The 18,320-nt window shown below is 47.5% G+C and overlaps 1 protein-coding gene across 5 annotated transcripts in view; it reads left to right on the top strand.

Moving 5' to 3' along the window:
• Positions 1 to 4,423: 4,423 nt before the first annotated feature.
• SLC43A1 (solute carrier family 43 member 1) overlaps positions 4,424 to 18,320 on the top strand; it is a 35,118-nt gene continuing 21,221 nt past the window's right edge. For 3 of the 5 annotated variants that reach the window (XM_063116923.1, XM_063116925.1, XM_063116920.1), the window contains exons 1-6: positions 4,424 to 4,629; positions 8,335 to 8,465; positions 10,825 to 11,002; positions 12,202 to 12,385; positions 12,692 to 12,747; positions 13,560 to 13,636. In XM_063116923.1, coding sequence (XP_062972993.1) covers positions 10,849 to 11,002; positions 12,202 to 12,385; positions 12,692 to 12,747; positions 13,560 to 13,636 — 471 coding nt within the window. In that variant the 5' untranslated portion in view covers positions 4,424 to 4,629; positions 8,335 to 8,465; positions 10,825 to 10,848. Of the gene's footprint in view, positions 4,630 to 6,525; positions 6,545 to 8,334; positions 8,466 to 10,824; positions 11,003 to 12,201; positions 12,386 to 12,691; positions 12,748 to 13,559; positions 13,637 to 18,320 lie in introns of those variants that run through there. The other 2 variants (XM_063116921.1, XM_063116922.1) reach the window with 2 other exon arrangements.

Below are 18,320 nucleotides of genomic sequence, written 5' to 3'. Positions count from 1 at the left end.
AAGTCGACCTCTATGCTTCATTTTAGCACAAGATACTCTTAACCATGCTGCTTTTATGCTGATTACTGAAAAACGACATCTACATTGTGGCAAACCCTTCTAATAAAGATCCACAGTGTCCCTTAGAGCATCCAGTCAGTTGACACCCTGCTAGGCAACCTGAATAGTTTTATCTAGCTTTATCTAACTTCTTTGTCTCCCAAGATGGGAACAAAACTATAATCTGTTTCCTTGAATAGTCTGAGTGGTTCCAAACACCTTGGGCTTTTGGAGATGTAAGTGATAATTGTTGGGCCTGTTCAGAAGACATGCTAACCCATGTAAAGAGAGGGGTGCACCAGGAAGAAAGCTTATTCTCTTCCCAGTCATATAATGTAAATAAGGAAGTGGCGGTATACACCCCAAAACTGCCCTCTACAAGATTCTCTAGTATCCAACCCTTTTTGTGGAAAACGCTATCAAGCAGGCTGGGCACGCACCAAAATAAAGCATTGGGTCGGACGTGATGCGAGGGCATTTTGTCAGGAACAATCTCCATGTGGTGGTTATGTCATTTCAGAACCAGCCCTCCCATGGAGCAAATTGAAGTGCCTGATTGGTGGGAGATTTAGGACAAATAAAAGGAAGTACTTCTTCACAAAGCGCATAGTTAAATTATGTAATTCACTACCAATTTGGATGGCTTTAAAAGGAGGTTGGATAAATTCCTGGAAGAGAAGGCTATCAATGGCTACTAGCCCTGATGATTATGTGCTACCACCAGTATCCGAGGCAGTAAGCCTGTGTGCACCAGTGGCTGGGGAACATGGTTTGGAGGGGGTTGTTGCACCATGTCCTGCTTTGTTGGTCCCTGGCCGACAGCTGGTTGGCCACTGTGTGAACAGAGTGCTGGACTAGATGGACCCTCAGTCTGATCCAGCATGGCATTTCTAATGTTCTTATGCCTGTGGCAGAGTGGGAGGGGTGGCGAATTCTGCCCCTGCCAGGAAGGCCCTATGCCATTGGCCCCACCACCTCCAGCAAGTTCTCTGGAGAGCCCCACCAGTGACTTTTCCACCGTGGCATTTGCCACTCTTGAGAGAGCAGCTGGCGGGGCTCTCTGGAGCAGCCGCCCAGCCTTTGTTTCCCTCATTGCATGCCTCCCCCATACCTTTGCTGCTGTGCTGACTCCATGGAGGGCCATGCAGCCAGACATGGCAACAGCAAGGGCAGGGGGAAGGGGGGCACAATGCGGAAGTGATGCCGGTGTGTATTCTTTCCCACCTCATGTGGTGAGAGAGCTTGTGTCATTTGGGGTGTCCAAAGCTTATTTGTGGGTGATGGGAGATATTGCTGGTGCCTTTTCAAAGGGGACAGACTCGCGGCTATGGAGATGTATAATAGCCTAAAACTTCCTTTGGGGTGCAAAGACATATTCATTGGAGGTCCTTATTCGGGGTGCTCGTGCAAATGTGTTTCAAATAAGGAACTGGGAAAACTAGTAACCAGCTTCAGCCCCATGAGCAGACAAGAAAGGCCAGGATACGAGCTATCCTGACGCCTCTTCAGCCTCCTTTCCCCCACTCCAAAATGCTTTCCCTAGATGGGCAAACAGACCCATCTAGTGAAAATGCAGGGCAGGAGGACTGGGAGGCAAAGAATGAGAGCCCGGGTTCTAGTCCCCACACAGCCATGGAGCTCACTGGGTGACTTTGGGCCAGTCACAGAGTCTCAGCCTAACCTACCTCACAGGGTTGTTGTTGTGAGAATAAAATGGAGAGGAGGAGGATTATAAATGCTGCCTTCGGTTTCTTGGGAGGAAAAAAGGTGGGAAATAAATGCAATAAATCATCATCATTGCCATCATCGCCACGGCTACTCCTCCTACCCTGCAATGGATGATTAGAAGCCTCTGAGTTCAGTGGCTTCCCGTCATCGAAGGCGTAACCCATAGGACTGCGCTCCAAAGAAGCACGCTCTCTTGAAACCCATTGTGACAAGGGCCGGATCTTTCTCCCAATTCTGAGAGTGCTATAATGTGTCCTTGCAAATGCAAAGATTGGCTAACAGTTGCCAGAAAATACTTTCCCCAGTGCTGGCTAAAGGCCCTTGGGCAAGACACCCTTAATGGACCCCTTCCCTCAGTGAATCTACCCTCTCACTGCCATTGTGATGGGCTCCATGTGAGCAAAGGTGGGATATAAAAGAATTTAAAAAACAGTCACCAGCTGCTATTGCTCTTCATCCTCTTTCTCATCACTGCTACCTCTTGCTTATTTGACAGGCAGAGAGCCAGTGAGTATGTAGGCAGTGGCATCTATTCAATATTTTATTAAAACATTTATATCCGGCCCTTTATCACGAGCATCTCAGGGCAGCATACAGATAAAATTAAACAAACAATATAAAACAATAAATATACACAGCTAAAAACATATGAAACCATTAATTGAGCTAAAACCAGTATAGAATTTAAAAGCTGTAAAAACCAATTAAAACAGTTAAAACAATGTGCAAACTTGGTGAATTTAACCATCAAAGGCTTTGCAAAAAAGCTGTCTTTACTTGGCGCTGAAATGAAGCCGGTGCCAGCGCCAGTCGGGCCTCCAAGGGGAGGGCATTCCACAGCCGGGGTGCCACCACAGAGAAAGCCCTCTCCCATGCCCCACCATTGTGTATGTCTTGCGTTGGTGGGATACGGAGGAGGGCTCCTTTGATGGATCTCAGGTCTTGGGCAGGCATATATAGGGAGAGGTGCTCCCTCAATATCGAGGTCTCAAGCCATTTAGGACTTTAAATATCATTGCCAGCATCTGCTGCTGCTCCGCTTTGCTGCCTCTGTTGTGTGGGACAGAGCGATGGGCAGGTGAACAAGCAGGTTGCAATGGTGAAAGTAGGAACAACTCCAATGAGCTCTTGTCAGTGGGCCCCAGCTAGGGTGTAGCTCTTGGCAGGTGACTGACCACATCTACCCTTGACGCTGGCCCTGACTTGCCACTGTGGCTGTTTGTCCCGAGTCCAGCCCTCCCATACATCTTCCCCATTCTTTCTTAAAGCATGGTCGGTGTACATTCTGCCTCACATGTACACAGTGATGGTATGTGCGTGCGTGCGTGCACAGCTTGCTGTACATTAGAACAGCAAGCCCAGGAGTCATGAAGTTTGGAGGGCAGGACTGAGGGCTGAGGGATGCACCAGGCACTCTACATCTGAGGATACAGAATCTGTGAGAACGTGTTGTTGTTTTTAAGTTTGTTTTACAAAGGAGAATGTCAGCAGACATATCTCCCTTGACCTGTCTCAAGGAAAACTCCATCTGGTCTCTTCTTATCAAGGGCCTGTGCTGCAAAAGAGTTGGTAGGATGAGAAATAGTGAATACTTGTGGATAGCATGCCACTGTACTGGGTTGAGAAAAACAGTCGCTACCACGCAAGTATGCGGAACTGTCTATGCAAATACACCCTAGGGAGAACACAACTATTTCACCCTAAGCTTAATAGCGAGGACTCATAGGCTTGGTATTGCGCTAACTGGATCTATGGCTGGATGAGGACCAGTGCGTAGCGGGCCTGGAACACAAAATGGTATTCTCAGGAATGGCAAATTCCGCATCCTTATCTCACTTTCTTGGAAAGCATCTTTTTAATTATTTGAATCTGGGAAGGGGGAATTTGGAGATATAACAGGGAAAAATACCCTAAGGCGGAGTTCCTTTGTTGCATTGTGGACTGTGTTTAGGCTTATGGGTTGTCACATTTTCTTAGGTTACAGCTGCTGCATGGAAAGTGCTTGAAAAAGATAAGCTCAGCTTCTTCTTCACTCCAGTGCAGCTGGATTGAATATGGGCAGAGAAATTTTTATTTATTTATTTATTGCATTTACATACCGCCCCATAGCAGAAGCTCTCTATCCAGCTGCACCAAACTTGCTATTGGAACAGCCCATTCTGTGGTAGGTGAGTTTTATTTTACCAGTGTGGATCTGAAAAGGAGGAAGAAACAGCTGCTCAAGGCCGCCCAGTGCAAGTTTATGACGGAAGAGCAGAATTCGAACTCCGGACTCCCAGCTACCAGATTGGCCCCCTTGCTATACATTTACATCACATTGGCTCAAAAGCGTGACAGCAGCATGTGAAGAGGCTAGACACCCACCCACTCACCCACACACGAAGAGAGGGAAGTGGGAGCGAGCAAGCAGTATGAAGCCGTCCCCTCCATGTGAACATTTGCCGTTTTCTTCCATTGCTCTCCTCGTGGGCATTTGGCCCCCGATGTTCTTTTCCTTTGTATACAGACACGCGCCGTGATGCCCTTATAAAGCAATACACGGGCATGTATCTATCCAGCAGCCACCCCGCCCCAAATCGTACACACGAACAAGGCAAACACTTCCCGCCGGAGGCGCTGCTCGCACACGCCGCCGTCAACAACACGCAGCGCGCTCTTTTCTCCGGGGCTCGCCGAACTTCTGCCGCGGCCGAGTGGCAGCCCCTGGCAGCTCTTCCAAATTCCTCGAGCGAGGCTGGAGTGAGCTTAGCCCGTCGCTGCTAGAGTAGAGCCGTCCTAGGCGGGCCAGCGCTTTGCAGGCAAACACCTCGAGGGGAAGGAGCCGCGACTCCATTTCAGCCCGCCAAAGGCTGGGAGCCGTAAGTGAGTTGGCTAACTTGGGGTGGGGGCTGCGGGGGGCGGAATTCAACGAGTGGCGGTAGTGGATCGGGGCTGGCGAGTGTTTGTCCCGAGCAGAGCTGGGCTAGCCCTGAAAGCCCCCATTGTATAGTTTGAGCCCTCGGCTAAGGCAGGGCGCTTGCTTTCCACGTGGCAATAGCAGCGGCTTCCTCTAGTCTGGGCTGTGGGGGAATTAAAAGAAAAAAAAAACTTCGGCCATGCGTTGACTGTGCCAGCCGCGTATATTTTAGGTGTTGCTTGAGTTAGGGAAAGAAAGGCCGCCCTGGCCTGCCCGAAAGCGGGAAAAAAGAGACTGTGGGGAGGGTCGGACTCCCACCCAAACGATGAGTTGCTTGAACTTGACGAGGGGAGGAGGAGACGTTCGGAAACGAAAGCGCACCCCCCCCCCCGAATGGCGATTGGAATGCACGGGGGTCTCTTCGGCGGGGCGAGAGGAGATACACGGGATTTCCGAATGCGCCTCCACCCTTCCAAGTACAGCGACATCCTGGGAAGGAGTGAAGTCGGGTCACAGGAGGGGCAGAACGTGAAGTGGCTGCATCCTGGGAATCGGGCCATGGGGTTCAGAAAAGGGGTGGGGGGCACGGGGGAAATAGGTTTAGGAGTTCTGTTTAGTGCTTGAATTACAGTGGGCTCTCTGCCCCCGCAAATCTTTGGTGAAGGTCTCCTTTGCTGTTGTTTTTGGAAGACTAGGAAAGACACGATTGGGCTAATACCGGGCAGGGGGAATCCGGGAGAAAGTTTTGGGTTCTATTAAAGGCCCTTCTATTATACAGAGTGAGGCAGCTGCCTGAAGCAGCAGATGTTGGATAGCACATTGTGAGTTACTTAATTTGTTATGATTGTATTTTTATTGCCAGGGAGGGAAGGCAGGCAGGCGCTGGTTGGAGTTTCTGCCTCGTGTGCCAAAATAACTTGACTGCCTTTGGGTACTCGGCACCTTGGCTTGGGTAGGCGGGTGCAGCTGCTGTTCACGGCTCCACCTCAGGCAGCAAAATGTCATGGGCCAGCCCTGAAGGGTACCTCCACTTCTTGCTTGCCCCCCCCCCCCACTTAATTCCAACACTGCCTTTTCAACAGCTGGAATTCCCTCAACTTAAATTCAAACAGATGTTCACTTCCCTGGCAGCATTGCTTGGTATTCTTTGACAAAAACCTTCTCGAATTTTAACCTGTTGCTTTTTGTTCTCCTGTCTCAAGTGGCAACTTATCACACCCACACCTTATCACAACCACACACTTATCACACCCACACCTTTCCAGGATGACCCCAATAGGTTAGGATCGCAGCTATCTGGACTCCTGACGGGGTGCTTTGTCAGGGATCGCCCATATTTTGTTTTATGAGACATGATTTCCTGTTGAAACCCCTCCCCTCAGCTGTAATAGAAATAGATTAACAGTGAAATCCTAGGCATGTCTACTCAGAAGTAAGTTCCATTGCGTTCAACGGGACTTGCTTTCAGGTAAGGATGAATAGGATTGCAGCCTAAATAATAGACCGTCTGCTGGTCTGCAATCTTGCGCTCACTCTGCCTATTAGGCTTTCTCTACAAAGGCTATTATGTCTTTATGATGTCTTGGTGAGATAATTTCCTATCCAAAGCCATTGCTGAGATAGCAGTGCCCAGCTGGAAACTTCCCCAATCAAAAAGCAAAGTGTTTCCCCAGCCAATTCCCTGTCACATCTATGACCCTGGTGAGACGGGTAATGTGGCTTAGTGGATTGCTTTCCGTCTCTTACCTGCTGCTTTTCTTTCTAAAGGAGTTTTCTCAAGGCCAGTTCACAGGACAGCTCTGTCTGAGTGCAATGCTCTCCCTCCCTCTCCCATTGCAATGGAAGCATAGTGAAAAGGTTGTTTGAACCTACGTTTGGAAGGTTTGTTTATCTATCCAGAATGGTCATTTTTGTTTGTGGCAAATCTGTTCATGACATGCCACGTTGCCATCCAGCTGGTGCAAGGGGTGGGAGTGGAGGGATGTAGAAGTACCTAGTTATAAGCAGAGTGATTGTGTATGTTGTGTTCACACATGCTTAGGTTTAATACACCTGGAACCAGGCAGGTTGGCCCTGCAAGCATAGAGAAGCGGGAAGGAATGAAAGAACCTGTCTCCAGTTGTAACCCTTCTCTCTCCTTCCCTTTCCTTTCCTGTCTTTTCCTTTGTTGCTATAGTTTACATTGTAACTTCCTTGGGGGAAAGGACTTGTCTCTTTTTATTGTTGTCGCTTACGTTAAAAGTGTCCTGTACATGCTTACATAAATAACAAACTGTCCTGCGACATCGTTCACATACCTTCAGACATATAAACGTTTGGAAGTGACCTTTGGAGGAAAAGACCCACCAAAAAAGACCCGCCAAATTCTGTGAAAATCATATGGCTGCAATAAAAAAAATACACAGTGAAAACTAAAGGAAAGTTGATTAATTTATTCCAAGCCTTGGAAGTGACTTTTGGAGAAGGTCACTTCCAAGGCTTGGAATAAATTAAGCAACTTTTTGCTAGATTCAAAGAGGGTGGGGGATATGACTAGAACCATCTGGCATGGCCCACAGAACTTTTGCCCTTTGAAATACCTCTTCTATGCAATGATTAAACATATAGATGCTGTGCCCTGCTTTGTGTCTTATCATCCTACCTTGGTGGAGCAAAGGAAGAAGGGACACATTGATGGGCAGCAGGAATTACCCAGATGTTACAGACCAACAAGAAGAACAGGAGTGCTATGCAGACTGCAGCAGGCCCTCTCTCTTTGATGTTTATCTCGGCTCCCTGCTTAATTGTTAACAAACTCTGCCCACAGGTGCTTTCCTGACTTTTCAATGCCTCCATGAGGAGCAGAAGCTTGCTTTCAGTGAAAACAAAATGTCTGGTTTTGGGCTTATGCATCACCATAGCATGCTAGGGTCTTTCAGAATGAATTCATATAACTCCGTGGGTGAGCTAGAGAGAAAACATTTATTCATTTATTTCTGTAATGCATATCCCTTCATTCTATATCTGGAGCGGCTGTGAAATAAGAGAAGATCTTCAGACAAGATGATAACCCACGGTTCAACAAACAACCCACACTTAACTGCTGTGTGGGTTAGCGTGATGTGTGAATAGCCTCACTGAGTGCTGCCAGACTCAGTACTGAGTGAAGTATGAGCCAATGTACTGTACTGAGTCATTGTCAAATGGTTCTTCCATCCCACCTGTCCTTTTAAGGTGACAATTACCTTTGGGGCAGCAATAGAACATCTCACCCTTGGCATTCATTTCCCTTTAGAATTTGCTTACTGGGAAGCTCACAGTACCCCTTGGAGGCTGGCCATTCTCATCTCCTGGCCACCCCTAATTTCTTTTGAATGGAACAGCTCCTTTCTCTTAATGGCTACAATGCTCCCTGTGTTTGACAAAATGTTCCTATAATATGGTTCCCTAATAAGTGTTTCAGGCAACAGCTGCTTTCTGGCATTGGATCCCTCTGGCAACATCTGTGTTTAAGGCTCCTTTTTTAAGCTTCTGTGCTAAATCATTTGGTGTTTTCTTATACTTTGTCTTGTTCTTCTTTCCGCTTGCATCCCTTTCTCCCAGATTATGCTTGTTTACAAATGCTGCTGATTTTAGTGTCATAGCCGAATTTCATTACCAAGCTGTTTACTTCCCATTCTGCCTCATTACAGAAATCATTAAATCAGTCGAGACCCACCCTGTTCTATCTGTGGAACTCCAGACGTGCCAGCCCCAGATGTTCAAAATCAAAAGACTGCCTTCAGAACTTGTGAGGTCGGCATAACCCTTGGAGCCTTTACGAGTAAGGATAAGGTTCCATGGTTGGGCAATTTAGCTTCTGCGCTTTTAGGCACAAGATAGCATCCTGTTTTCAAGCTTTCCTTGGCAACTAATAATACTTCAGCTTTTACATAGCACTTTCTGCTCGTGCAAAACAGTTCATGTACATTGTTTCAGGCAACCTTACAATTTCCTTCTTAGGGTCGGACAGTACTTAGATCATCTTTTTGTTATAGCCGGAGACTGAGACTGAGGTATAGTGAGGCTACTTGGGGTGCAATGCTATGAGTGTGTAGTCAGAAAAAGTGTCCTACAACTCCCAGCATTCCCCAGCCAACTGGCTGGGGAACGCTGGGAGTTGTGGGACATTTTTCCCTCTCAACATGCATAGGATTGCATCTTTAGTAAACCTCCCCTACAGGATCCCCCAATCCACAGCTAAAGCCTCATGGAGATAATTAAGCTGTGCAAAGTGAATGTGTCTACTTGGAATGCAGCCTCAAGCCCCATCCGTGACCTGCATGTTTTCAGCTGAATGTCTCTATGGGGCTTATGCATAGTCTTGTATGCACTTAGGCATCATGCTTATATTCAACTGAATGCATGTAGCTTCCCCGCCTCCCGCCATGGGTGTTCATTGTACAGAGTCTGAATGTCTGCATAGGGCTTAGGTTTCTTTGATGCTGTGCTACAATACGTGTGTTGATTACATTCCTATCCAGCCTTTCTCCCAAGGAGCTTGAGGCAGTATACATGGTTCCCAAACCTCATTTTATCCTCACAACTGCCCTAGAGCCAGTGATCTTCACTGATTTTAACCACTCTGGCTCTAGGTACCACCACCAGGGCCGTTTGGGGGCTTGTGCAGTGCATCTCTGCAGTGAGCCAATCACATTGTTCTTTGCCTTTCAGGCTCCTCCACCAACATAGCCAATGGGCTGATTGTTCCTTTGTTCTCCTCCCTCCCCCACTCCACCCACCTTACAGCTGATGAGCTGTAGGTCTCCTGACTCCCCACTCCCAAAGCCTCCTCCAGTAGCCCAGATCACCATAGTTGGCCCACCATTAAACCTAGCAACAAGGCAAACTGCAGAGCCCCTGCCGAGAGGGAGGCAGAGAGCTGCACTTGAGCTGATTGGGAGCTGCTGGTGGCTCTCGAGCCTTCCAGTGAAGAACACTGGGCTAGGCTAAGAGAAGGAGAGTAACTGGCTTAGAGCCATCCAAAGAGCTTGATGGCTAAATGGGGATTTGGTCCCAAGTCTCTCTTACGCAGCTTTCCCCAAATCTGGTGCCCTCTGGATGTGTTGGACTACGTTCCCTTTATCCCCAGCCAGTAATGCCTCTCTCTCACACACAAAATGGAAGTTGTAGTCTAAAACATTTGGAGGGTGCTACAGGTTGGGGAAGGCTGCAACCACTACTCTACGCGGAGTCCCAATTGCAGATACTTGAGTATGATCCAGCCAAGTTACAAGCTCTAAGTCCCATTGAGTTCACATTTTCCTAGTACGCAGACGTGTCACTTTTTAAAAAAGTTGTTGATGTAGTTGTCATTTTGTTTGATGTATAATCCACTCCATCCTTAGAGCTTTACATAAATATTAAAATTTTCACATTTATTTAAATAAATAGAAAAAAATGGGGGAGAGTGGGGGACAAACAGTGTAGTGACCTCAGAGAGCAGCTGGTAGTTTTGAGGCCTGTTCCTTCTGGGAGGGAGGGGTTGCAACCTTCCTGCTGCTCTTGGCCCTGTGACTGGTGTCCACTGCCAGGACTGGTGTCCTTCCCTCACTTCAGTAGCCACAATGCAAATGACAAAGCAGCTGAGTTCTCTGTGGGAGGGCAGGGTGCAAAATCCCAGCAGCTGTTTGTCCTCTGGCTGACAGCTGGGCCAGGAAATGTGTGTATGTGTGTGGCTTCAGAGGTCGCATCCTCTCCCGTCCAGTGTCTGACCCTTTTCTTTCCTTAGTCCTGATAGCTCTCTTTCACTTTTTAAAAAAATAAATAACAAAGACTCCTTCCCCCATTGCATTTCATGAAGGCAGGGTGCTGAATCAGAACTAGCACCAGCACGCTACGGAGAATAGAATGTTTTGTTTTCCTGATGTTTGGATTTTCAATAACTTCTTTATTATTTCTTAAATCTCAAGCAGCATCTGGCATTTTGCTCTGCATCCAGTTAGTTTCCTGCTCCTATCTATAATTCACTGGCCATTGTTGTCCTTGGGACGGCGAATAATACTCCACCATTTTCTCTCTCTGCTTTACACCAGCTTGCAGAAAGCATGTGCTCTGGTTCGCCTATGTGCTTCAAGTCCCCGGGGTTCAGGAAGACTGCAGAATGGGGAGGAGATGGCCTTAATCTCCCTTTGTTTTTTCAGCCTGGTCTCCAAGCCAGTGAGAAGATGGCGCCCACTCTGCAGCAGGCATACCGCCGGCGCTGGTGGATGGCCTGCACCGCAGTGATAGAAAATCTCTTCTTCTCAGCGGTCCTGCTGGGCTGGGGCTCCTTGCTTATCATGCTCAAACATGAAGGATTCTACTCTCACGTGTGCATAGGTGAGAGGGGAGAGGCCAGGGGTGAGGCCAAATAAGAAGGTGGCAGGAGACGGTCATAGAGGTGTGAGTTTCAGAGTGTATCTGGAGCTGAGCCAAAAGAACATAAGTAGAGCCCTGCTGGATCAGGCCAAGGGACCACGTAGTCCAGCATTCTGTTCACGCAGTGGCCAACAGACTGCCACTGTCGGGAAGCCCACAAGTAGAACATGAGTGCAAAAGCGCCCTCCTGCTCGTGTTCCCTAGCAACTAGTAGACATCCTGCCTCTGATACTGGTGGTAGTATATAGCCATCGTGATTGGTAGCCATGGATTTATTTGTCCTCCATGAATTTGTCTTTTGAAGCCATTCAGATTGCTGGCCCCTCACCAACTCTTCCCCAAAAGCTCTGCAGAGCCCCCTCCTCACTCTCCTCTCTGTTGAGGGACACAGTAATCCTGGGATTTTCAGAACGTCTCTGACATTTTCCAAACCGGTCAAGCTCGTTCTGACAACAGGACTGGGTGGGACTGAGGAGCAGAGTTACACATGAGTCTGATAGGGAACGCAGCGCCGGCATGATTAGCCCTGCGCAGCAGAAGCTATCTGGCTGATAACAGAGGGAGTGAAGGACTTTCTTGAAACGGGCACATCAGCTTCAGCCTTGGTGGGGCTGACATTCAACGTTACTACAAGGACACTTAATCTGTTTAGGGTTTCCCCAAGGATGTGGCATTGTTGAGGTTTGCATGGCTGACTGTATGTGCTGGAATAGCCACCCTAGTGCAAGGTGGGCACTTTAAGGCTGACCACGTGGAGATGGCGTGCGACGGCTTCCACGACGTGGCTTACCACCATTGCCACCATAATGCGTAGAGTAAGTCACCGCATTATAATTCCATGCCATGTGGAGTTTCTCCATGTCGGCTCCTCATGTGCTAGCAGTAGTTAGTGCTCGTGAGAAGACCATCCCACATGTTCTGGAAGAAGAACATGGTAGCCGGCGCTACTCTATATGGCGGCAACAGGGGTAAGCAATTCCACACAGGCTGTTTCAAGCAATTTGCCCCATGATAAACAACAGATGGATGAGCCCCAAGAGAGTACCCTACCTTCCTTGTGGGCCTCTTCCGAGGAGTGCCCTTTTTCATGGCACACCCAACACACTCTTGACCTCTGGAGTCAATTCATCCACTGATCCTATTTGCCTTGATCGCTTCAGGCGGGAATAGCACCAACGGCTCCGGTGTAGCCAACACATCTCACCCGTGGCCCAGCTGTGTGAAACAGGAGGAGATGCTCAACCTGGGCTTCACCATTGGCTCCTTCTTGCTGAGCGCTGCTACTTTGCCCCTTGGGATATCCATGGACCGACTCGGCCCCAGGCCGCTCCGCCTGATTGGCAGGTAGGGGAGGGAGCAGAGTTGGGGGCAATGGCAGATTGGTTCTGGGTAAAAGAATTGTGGCCTTGATGGTATTGGGAAGCAGAGCCTTGTTTCTGAAAGGCGTTTGAGAGCATGTTCCTGGAACAGGGCATCTATTGAGTGGGAAGGGATGGTGGTGGAAGGGGGGAACAGATTATGGCTTGGGAGGTGTGGGGGGAAGATGAGTGGGGAATGATTTCTCAGAATGGTTGCGAGTTGTCATCTTGAGGGGGTGGCGTGATTTTAACCCCCATGTTGTGCTGACGTGTCCGTTGCTTTTCTCTGCAGTGCCAGCTTCACACTCTCCTGTGTTCTCATGGCCCTGGCTGCCTACAACCCACCAGGTGAGCAGGATACCTTTGACAAGCTTTGGTCTGTTTTGGGCTGCCAGGTGAGCTCTCCTCCTCCTCCTCCTCTTAACAATCCTGCAGCTGCAAAGGAAGATGCCCCTGGAGCTTTGCCCATCCTGACGCTCTCCTGCTCCTATTGCCCCGTTGCCCTCCCAGGTGCAAGCAGCCCTCTCGCTTTACCCCACTGCAGGCAGTAGTGGGGTGTGAGTGATGGGACTCGTAAAGGAGAAGCTGTGGCTGTATCCTCCTTCATGAGTGCAGGGGTGGATCCCCAGGCTGCAGACCTTTCATCCATTCCATTCCTTCTGTTAGCAAACCGATGTGAGGCTCTCAAGCCTTGCTGCTGCTGCTGCTATTATTATTATTATTATTATTATTATTATTATTATTATTATTATTATTAATATACCGCCCCATAGCTGAAGCTGTCTGGGCAGTTTACAAAGATTAAAAACATTATAAAATCAATATACAAAATTTAAAACCATTTTAAAAAGTGAAATACACACACACACATACACTCACACACACATTTTAAACAACTATAAACTCTCAGCAGATCCGGGGTCAATTACAAACTCAGCATATGCTGTTAAATACCTGGGAGGAGAGAAAAGTCTTGACCTGGCATCGAAAAGATAACAATGTTGGCGCCGGGCGGGCCTCATCGGGGAGATCATTTCATAATTGTTTTCCCCGCCCAGCCCTCTATGCTTTTCCTTTGAGTTACCGTATCCTAAGCCCGTCTCGTCTCTTTGCAGCTCCCTCCCATCTATTCACCCCTCATTTCTGTTCTCTCTTCCCAGTTCTTTCTCCGCTGATCTTTCTCGGCCTTTCCCTGAATGGCTTTGGTGGGATTTGCCTGACCTTCACCTCCCTAACTGTAAGTATGGGGAAGGCACCAGGGTGGGCTGTTCACTGCATAAAGCAGCAGGGCCAAATCTGGTCTTCCTGGACTCCTGGTCCAGGCCTCCGGGGTCCCTGGATGGTGCCCCCCTTTCCCCCAGCCACTGTGCATTTGGTGGCATCCTGGCGCTTGCAGAGTTTTTCCCCATTGGGAAAACTTGGGCTGAAAGAGGTCCTGCACCCTTGGCATAAAGCAATGGGGAAGGTGTCTCTTCAAATGGCCCAGGGGCAAAAGCAGGGGGTGCCTGAACAAATTCCTTCGCCTGTTTGTCCTGAGAGTAGCTGAGTGTCTTCCACAAGGCTCTCGTTCTGGCTGAGCCTTTAGGGCAGGAGTGGGGGAGTGTGTGGCCCTCCAGGAAATCCTTTCTTGACCCAGAGGCTGTTCCCTTCCTCAGGAAGTGGAGAGATCCTGCTGAAGGCATGCGTTAGAGCTTGCCGTGTAGCAGCGCTGCTTCTTGCGCCCTAGCTGCTCATCCTGCACATGGGCTACATTGCTCCGCACCTTGCCTCCTTCAGTTACATCGCCAGAAGGACCGGGGCTCCCAAAACCTCCAGCAAAAAACAAACTCTGCAAAGTGAAATATGTAAATGCCTGTGGGTATTGAGTGATCGATGTAGTTTGAGTGATGGATTTGGTTTTCCCTATGGAAGAGTATGGATTTCTTTAAAGCACCATTCTTGTTGAACCTTCATTCCCCTTGCAGGATGGCAAAAGAGGGCAGGGCGTCTGTATCTCTAATGGTTGCGCAGAACTATTTAATAGTTTTGGATGCAGGGGGTAAGAGAAGCTGAACCTCTCCTCCTTTGCATCTGGTCACCCTTTGGCCCTACAGATGTTTTGAACCACCAGATGTTTTGAACCACAACTCCCACCAGCACGGCAAGTGCTCAGGAGGTATGGGAGTTTGCAGTTCAAAACATCTGGAGGGGGCTACCAGGTTGCTACCTCTGGCCTAGACAGCCTGTAGTAGCTACTACTAACTTGCTAAGGCGCAGGATAACCAGCCATGAGAACTGGGGAGATGCGTGATGACGGGCTGATGGGCAAAGTGTGGCCGGGGCATTCCATGCAGCTGCTGGGCTGTTTATCTGTCCTGTGTACTGAGGAGTGTTCCAGCACATTGCCAAGGTTGCATGTGGCCGGCTGCAGGTGTTTAAGATAGAGCAGTATTCAATGCCTGCCGTTCAGTGCCTGCTTCCTTGTCACTGGCCTTTTCACTGAGCTTATGTGCTGGGTTTTGCTGAGATTTCTTCCATGATTTCTGATCCCTTGAAGCACTAGCTTCAGATTTAGGCCACTGGAGCATTGGGGGGTCTCTGTCTCATTTCAGTCACACCGACTGCATCCATGCTGTTCTTTGAGCTTAGGTACGATATTTTGTTCAGGGCTGGCTGCATTCTGTATATGTGTGCACACACATTGCAAGACTGAAATACCTCTCCTAAGACTTGGTTACTGTCAGTGAGAGCTTTAAGGCACAATCCTATGTATGTGGGGGGGAGGGGGGAAGTCCTACAACTGGCTGGAAAATGCTGGGAGTTGTAGGACTTTTTTTCTGTCTAAACATGCATGTGATTGCACCCTTAAGTTAAGATGTGCTGGGATGAGTGTGTGTGTGTGTGTGTGTTTGGGCCCCATCCACCACTGAAATGCATCTCTCAAGAACATCTGTAAAATGGAATTATGCCCTCGGACTGAACAAGGTTCCTCATCCCTACCCTAAATCCACTGTCTAGTACCTGCTCACATCTGTATTCATGGATTGTTCTGTAATAATCCTAGATCTGGCACTTCGTGGTACTAAACTCTGGATCTTGAGGCATGACTCCTCATGCTATTTATGTGGGGATGCCTCAAATCCACTGCCTAATCAAATCTCACACATGTGCTCAGCATTTGCGCCTTGCCATACAAATCCATTCCTTTGCTTCACAGCCATGGTGTAAAAATCTGCATTTGTTATGTTTATGGTGCAGCCTGTGTATAGATCTGTGAGCTGTGATTAGACAGGGTGTTTCTTTAGCCTTCCTATGAAAACCATGAATACCTATCCCTCAAGTTTGCATTTTTATTCACCAGCACCCAATATCATAAATACAGTGTAAATGATAAGAGCCAGTGTGGCATAGGGATTAGAGTGGTGGACTGGGACTCCGGAAACCCAGGTTCAAGCCTCCACTCAGCTATGAAGCTCACTTGGTGATTTTGGGCCAGTCACTGACGCTCAGTCTAACCTGGCAGAGTTGTTGTGATGATAAAAATCAAGAGGAGGAGGATTAAATAAGCTGCCTTGGTTCCTTGCAGAAAAAAAAAGGCAGGATATAAATATAATACAGTAAATAGACAGTTTTGAAGAAATGCATATGGCTCTGATCAGATGTGAAAATCATGAGGATCCATGCTTTGGATCAAGGATTTTGTGCCGCAGTGGTATCACAGAGCTCTGGATCCATGACTTTCACACTGCAATCCATGAGCTTGGATATGAGATACAATTAGTTGATGGGTTATTGTGAATTGCATGTAAAAATCATTCTTCAGGGACACTGGAGGGATGGCTGTAATTCTGAATTCTGCAAACCCAGCATCCTAGGTTTGTAGCAAATACCGTTTGCCAAAGACAATAATTCAAAGCAGTCTCTCAGCATGCTTTTGGAAAAGATCCTTCCGTTATTGTTTCTGGCTTGTACAAATAAAAAAAGAAGAAGAAATATTTCATGACAGTCTGTGCCTCAGATCTGCTTTTGAACTGTGAAGCACTGCATTCATGGTTTTTTTTAAAAAATGTTTTATTATTGCAATTGCATCCCACTGTTTCCCCCCTCTTGCAAGGAACCCCAGGGGATTTACCTCCTCCTCCTCTCCCTTTTATTCTCACAACAACCTTGTGAGGTAGGTTAGGTTGAGAGTTAGCCACTGGCTTAAAGTCACCCAGTGAGCTTCATGGCTGAGAAGGGGCTAGAACCCAGATCTCCCAAGTCCCAGACCAGCACTCTTATGGCTAACATCGCACTGCAGTCTGTGCATGTGGACAGGAACTGTGATTAGGCAGTGGGTGGAATCCAATGTTGCTATTCCAATTGTGGAATAGCTTTTATTCCAGTGGGCATCCCACTAATGGAAGAGGAATGGAGGTGATTTTGGCAATTTCCACTTCTCACAGCAACCTCTTGTGCCCCTGAACATTTCAGAAGATCGGGAGGAACCCTGTGTTGCAGTGTAGAAGGGAGCAGGAAGGGCTGCAGGGAGAACCGGAGAAAATCACCTTCTGTTGGTGGAGACACCTGCTGGATCAGAGCCATTCCATGAGTGGAATGCTGTCAGCATTGGATTCCATCCAGTAGATTTCTGTAGCCTGTCTGTAATAGTCAAAATGATTCTTTAGGATCTGTGCCTTAGATCTATGTTTTTGCACAATGGCACTACTCACTCTGCACCTGTGATTTTAATGGTAGTTTACTTGATAGATGTGGTATAAATAAAAGCTGTTGAGGATGCAAATAGATACTTGTATTCTGCCTGTGAAAATCATGGGGGTTCTAGATTTTTGTATCACAGTGGCTCCATGATCTGTGGTTTTCATGGGACAGTCCATGCACATAGGTGTGTCATAGTAGATTTGGGGTATATTCTTGTAAAACTCAGGAGGATCTACGAGAATCTGTGTCTTCTGCCACCATGAAGTCCTGGATCCATGAGTATTATGTTCAGTCTTAGACGGATTTGTCTGAATACACATTCAGGAGGATCAGGCCCCAATACTAGCATGTTGTATGTGGTTGGTGTTGTGGAAATTGTCTGAACGGAGGCATTGCTCCCAAAGCAGGGCTTTGATCCATCTCTGAGAAAGCCTCTGGATTTTCTCTACAGGCTTCCTGCCCACAGCACTAGGAATGGACAAATCTATCTACCTTGATGCTGTCAGTTTTACATTTTTCCAGTCTTTAGTTTGTTCTACACTAGCATTGCATCAGTGCGTGTGTGTGTGTGTGTGTGTGTGTGTTTGAATTCCATGACAATTTCTCCTAATACATACATTTCCCTGCAATTTTATGAAAAGATATGCATTTTTCCTAAGCATGCTTCCCTAATATAATGTATTATGTTAATTATTTTCACTATTATGCACATTTTTGTTCATTTTCCCTAATACATGCATTTTTAGACATGTTTTTTAATTGGAGAGCTGTGTTGCAAAAATTGGAGGATAACTGTGTTTTGCTTCTTGTATTGGTTTGGAAGTGGGAACTAAATGAATTCCTCCTTCATCCCTCCATAGCAGCTTGTGCTGTCTTCCTTTGAGACCACAATGAAAATCCCAGGTCCCCCATTCCCCCGCTGCATCTCCCAGCTTTGCTGTATGCTTTTGGAGTTCTCTGTGCTCATTTAATTTGTGCGATTTACTGTGGACACATTGATAGCAAGTTAATTTGAATGCAATCTGGTCTCGTAAACTTAAGCAATTAAATTGGTGCAAAACAGTGTAGTCAAATTCAACCGTACAGGCTCAGACATTTCACCCCTTTCTGTGTCATCTTAGTACGTTTAAGGTGTGTGTTTGTTTAATATGTCAGTTTGTTTAAAACTGACGCAGGAATACCTGTGTTTGTGTGCGTATGTACACACCTTCCCCATTTAGATCTAGGTGGTGTGTATTGTT

Source organism: Elgaria multicarinata, chromosome 2, assembly GCF_023053635.1.
Source record: "Elgaria multicarinata webbii isolate HBS135686 ecotype San Diego chromosome 2, rElgMul1.1.pri, whole genome shotgun sequence".
Lineage (NCBI taxonomy): Eukaryota > Metazoa > Chordata > Lepidosauria > Squamata > Anguidae > Elgaria > Elgaria multicarinata.
The sequence above is the reverse complement of the archived record's forward strand: the minus strand, read 5'-3'. Positions and strand labels throughout refer to the sequence as shown.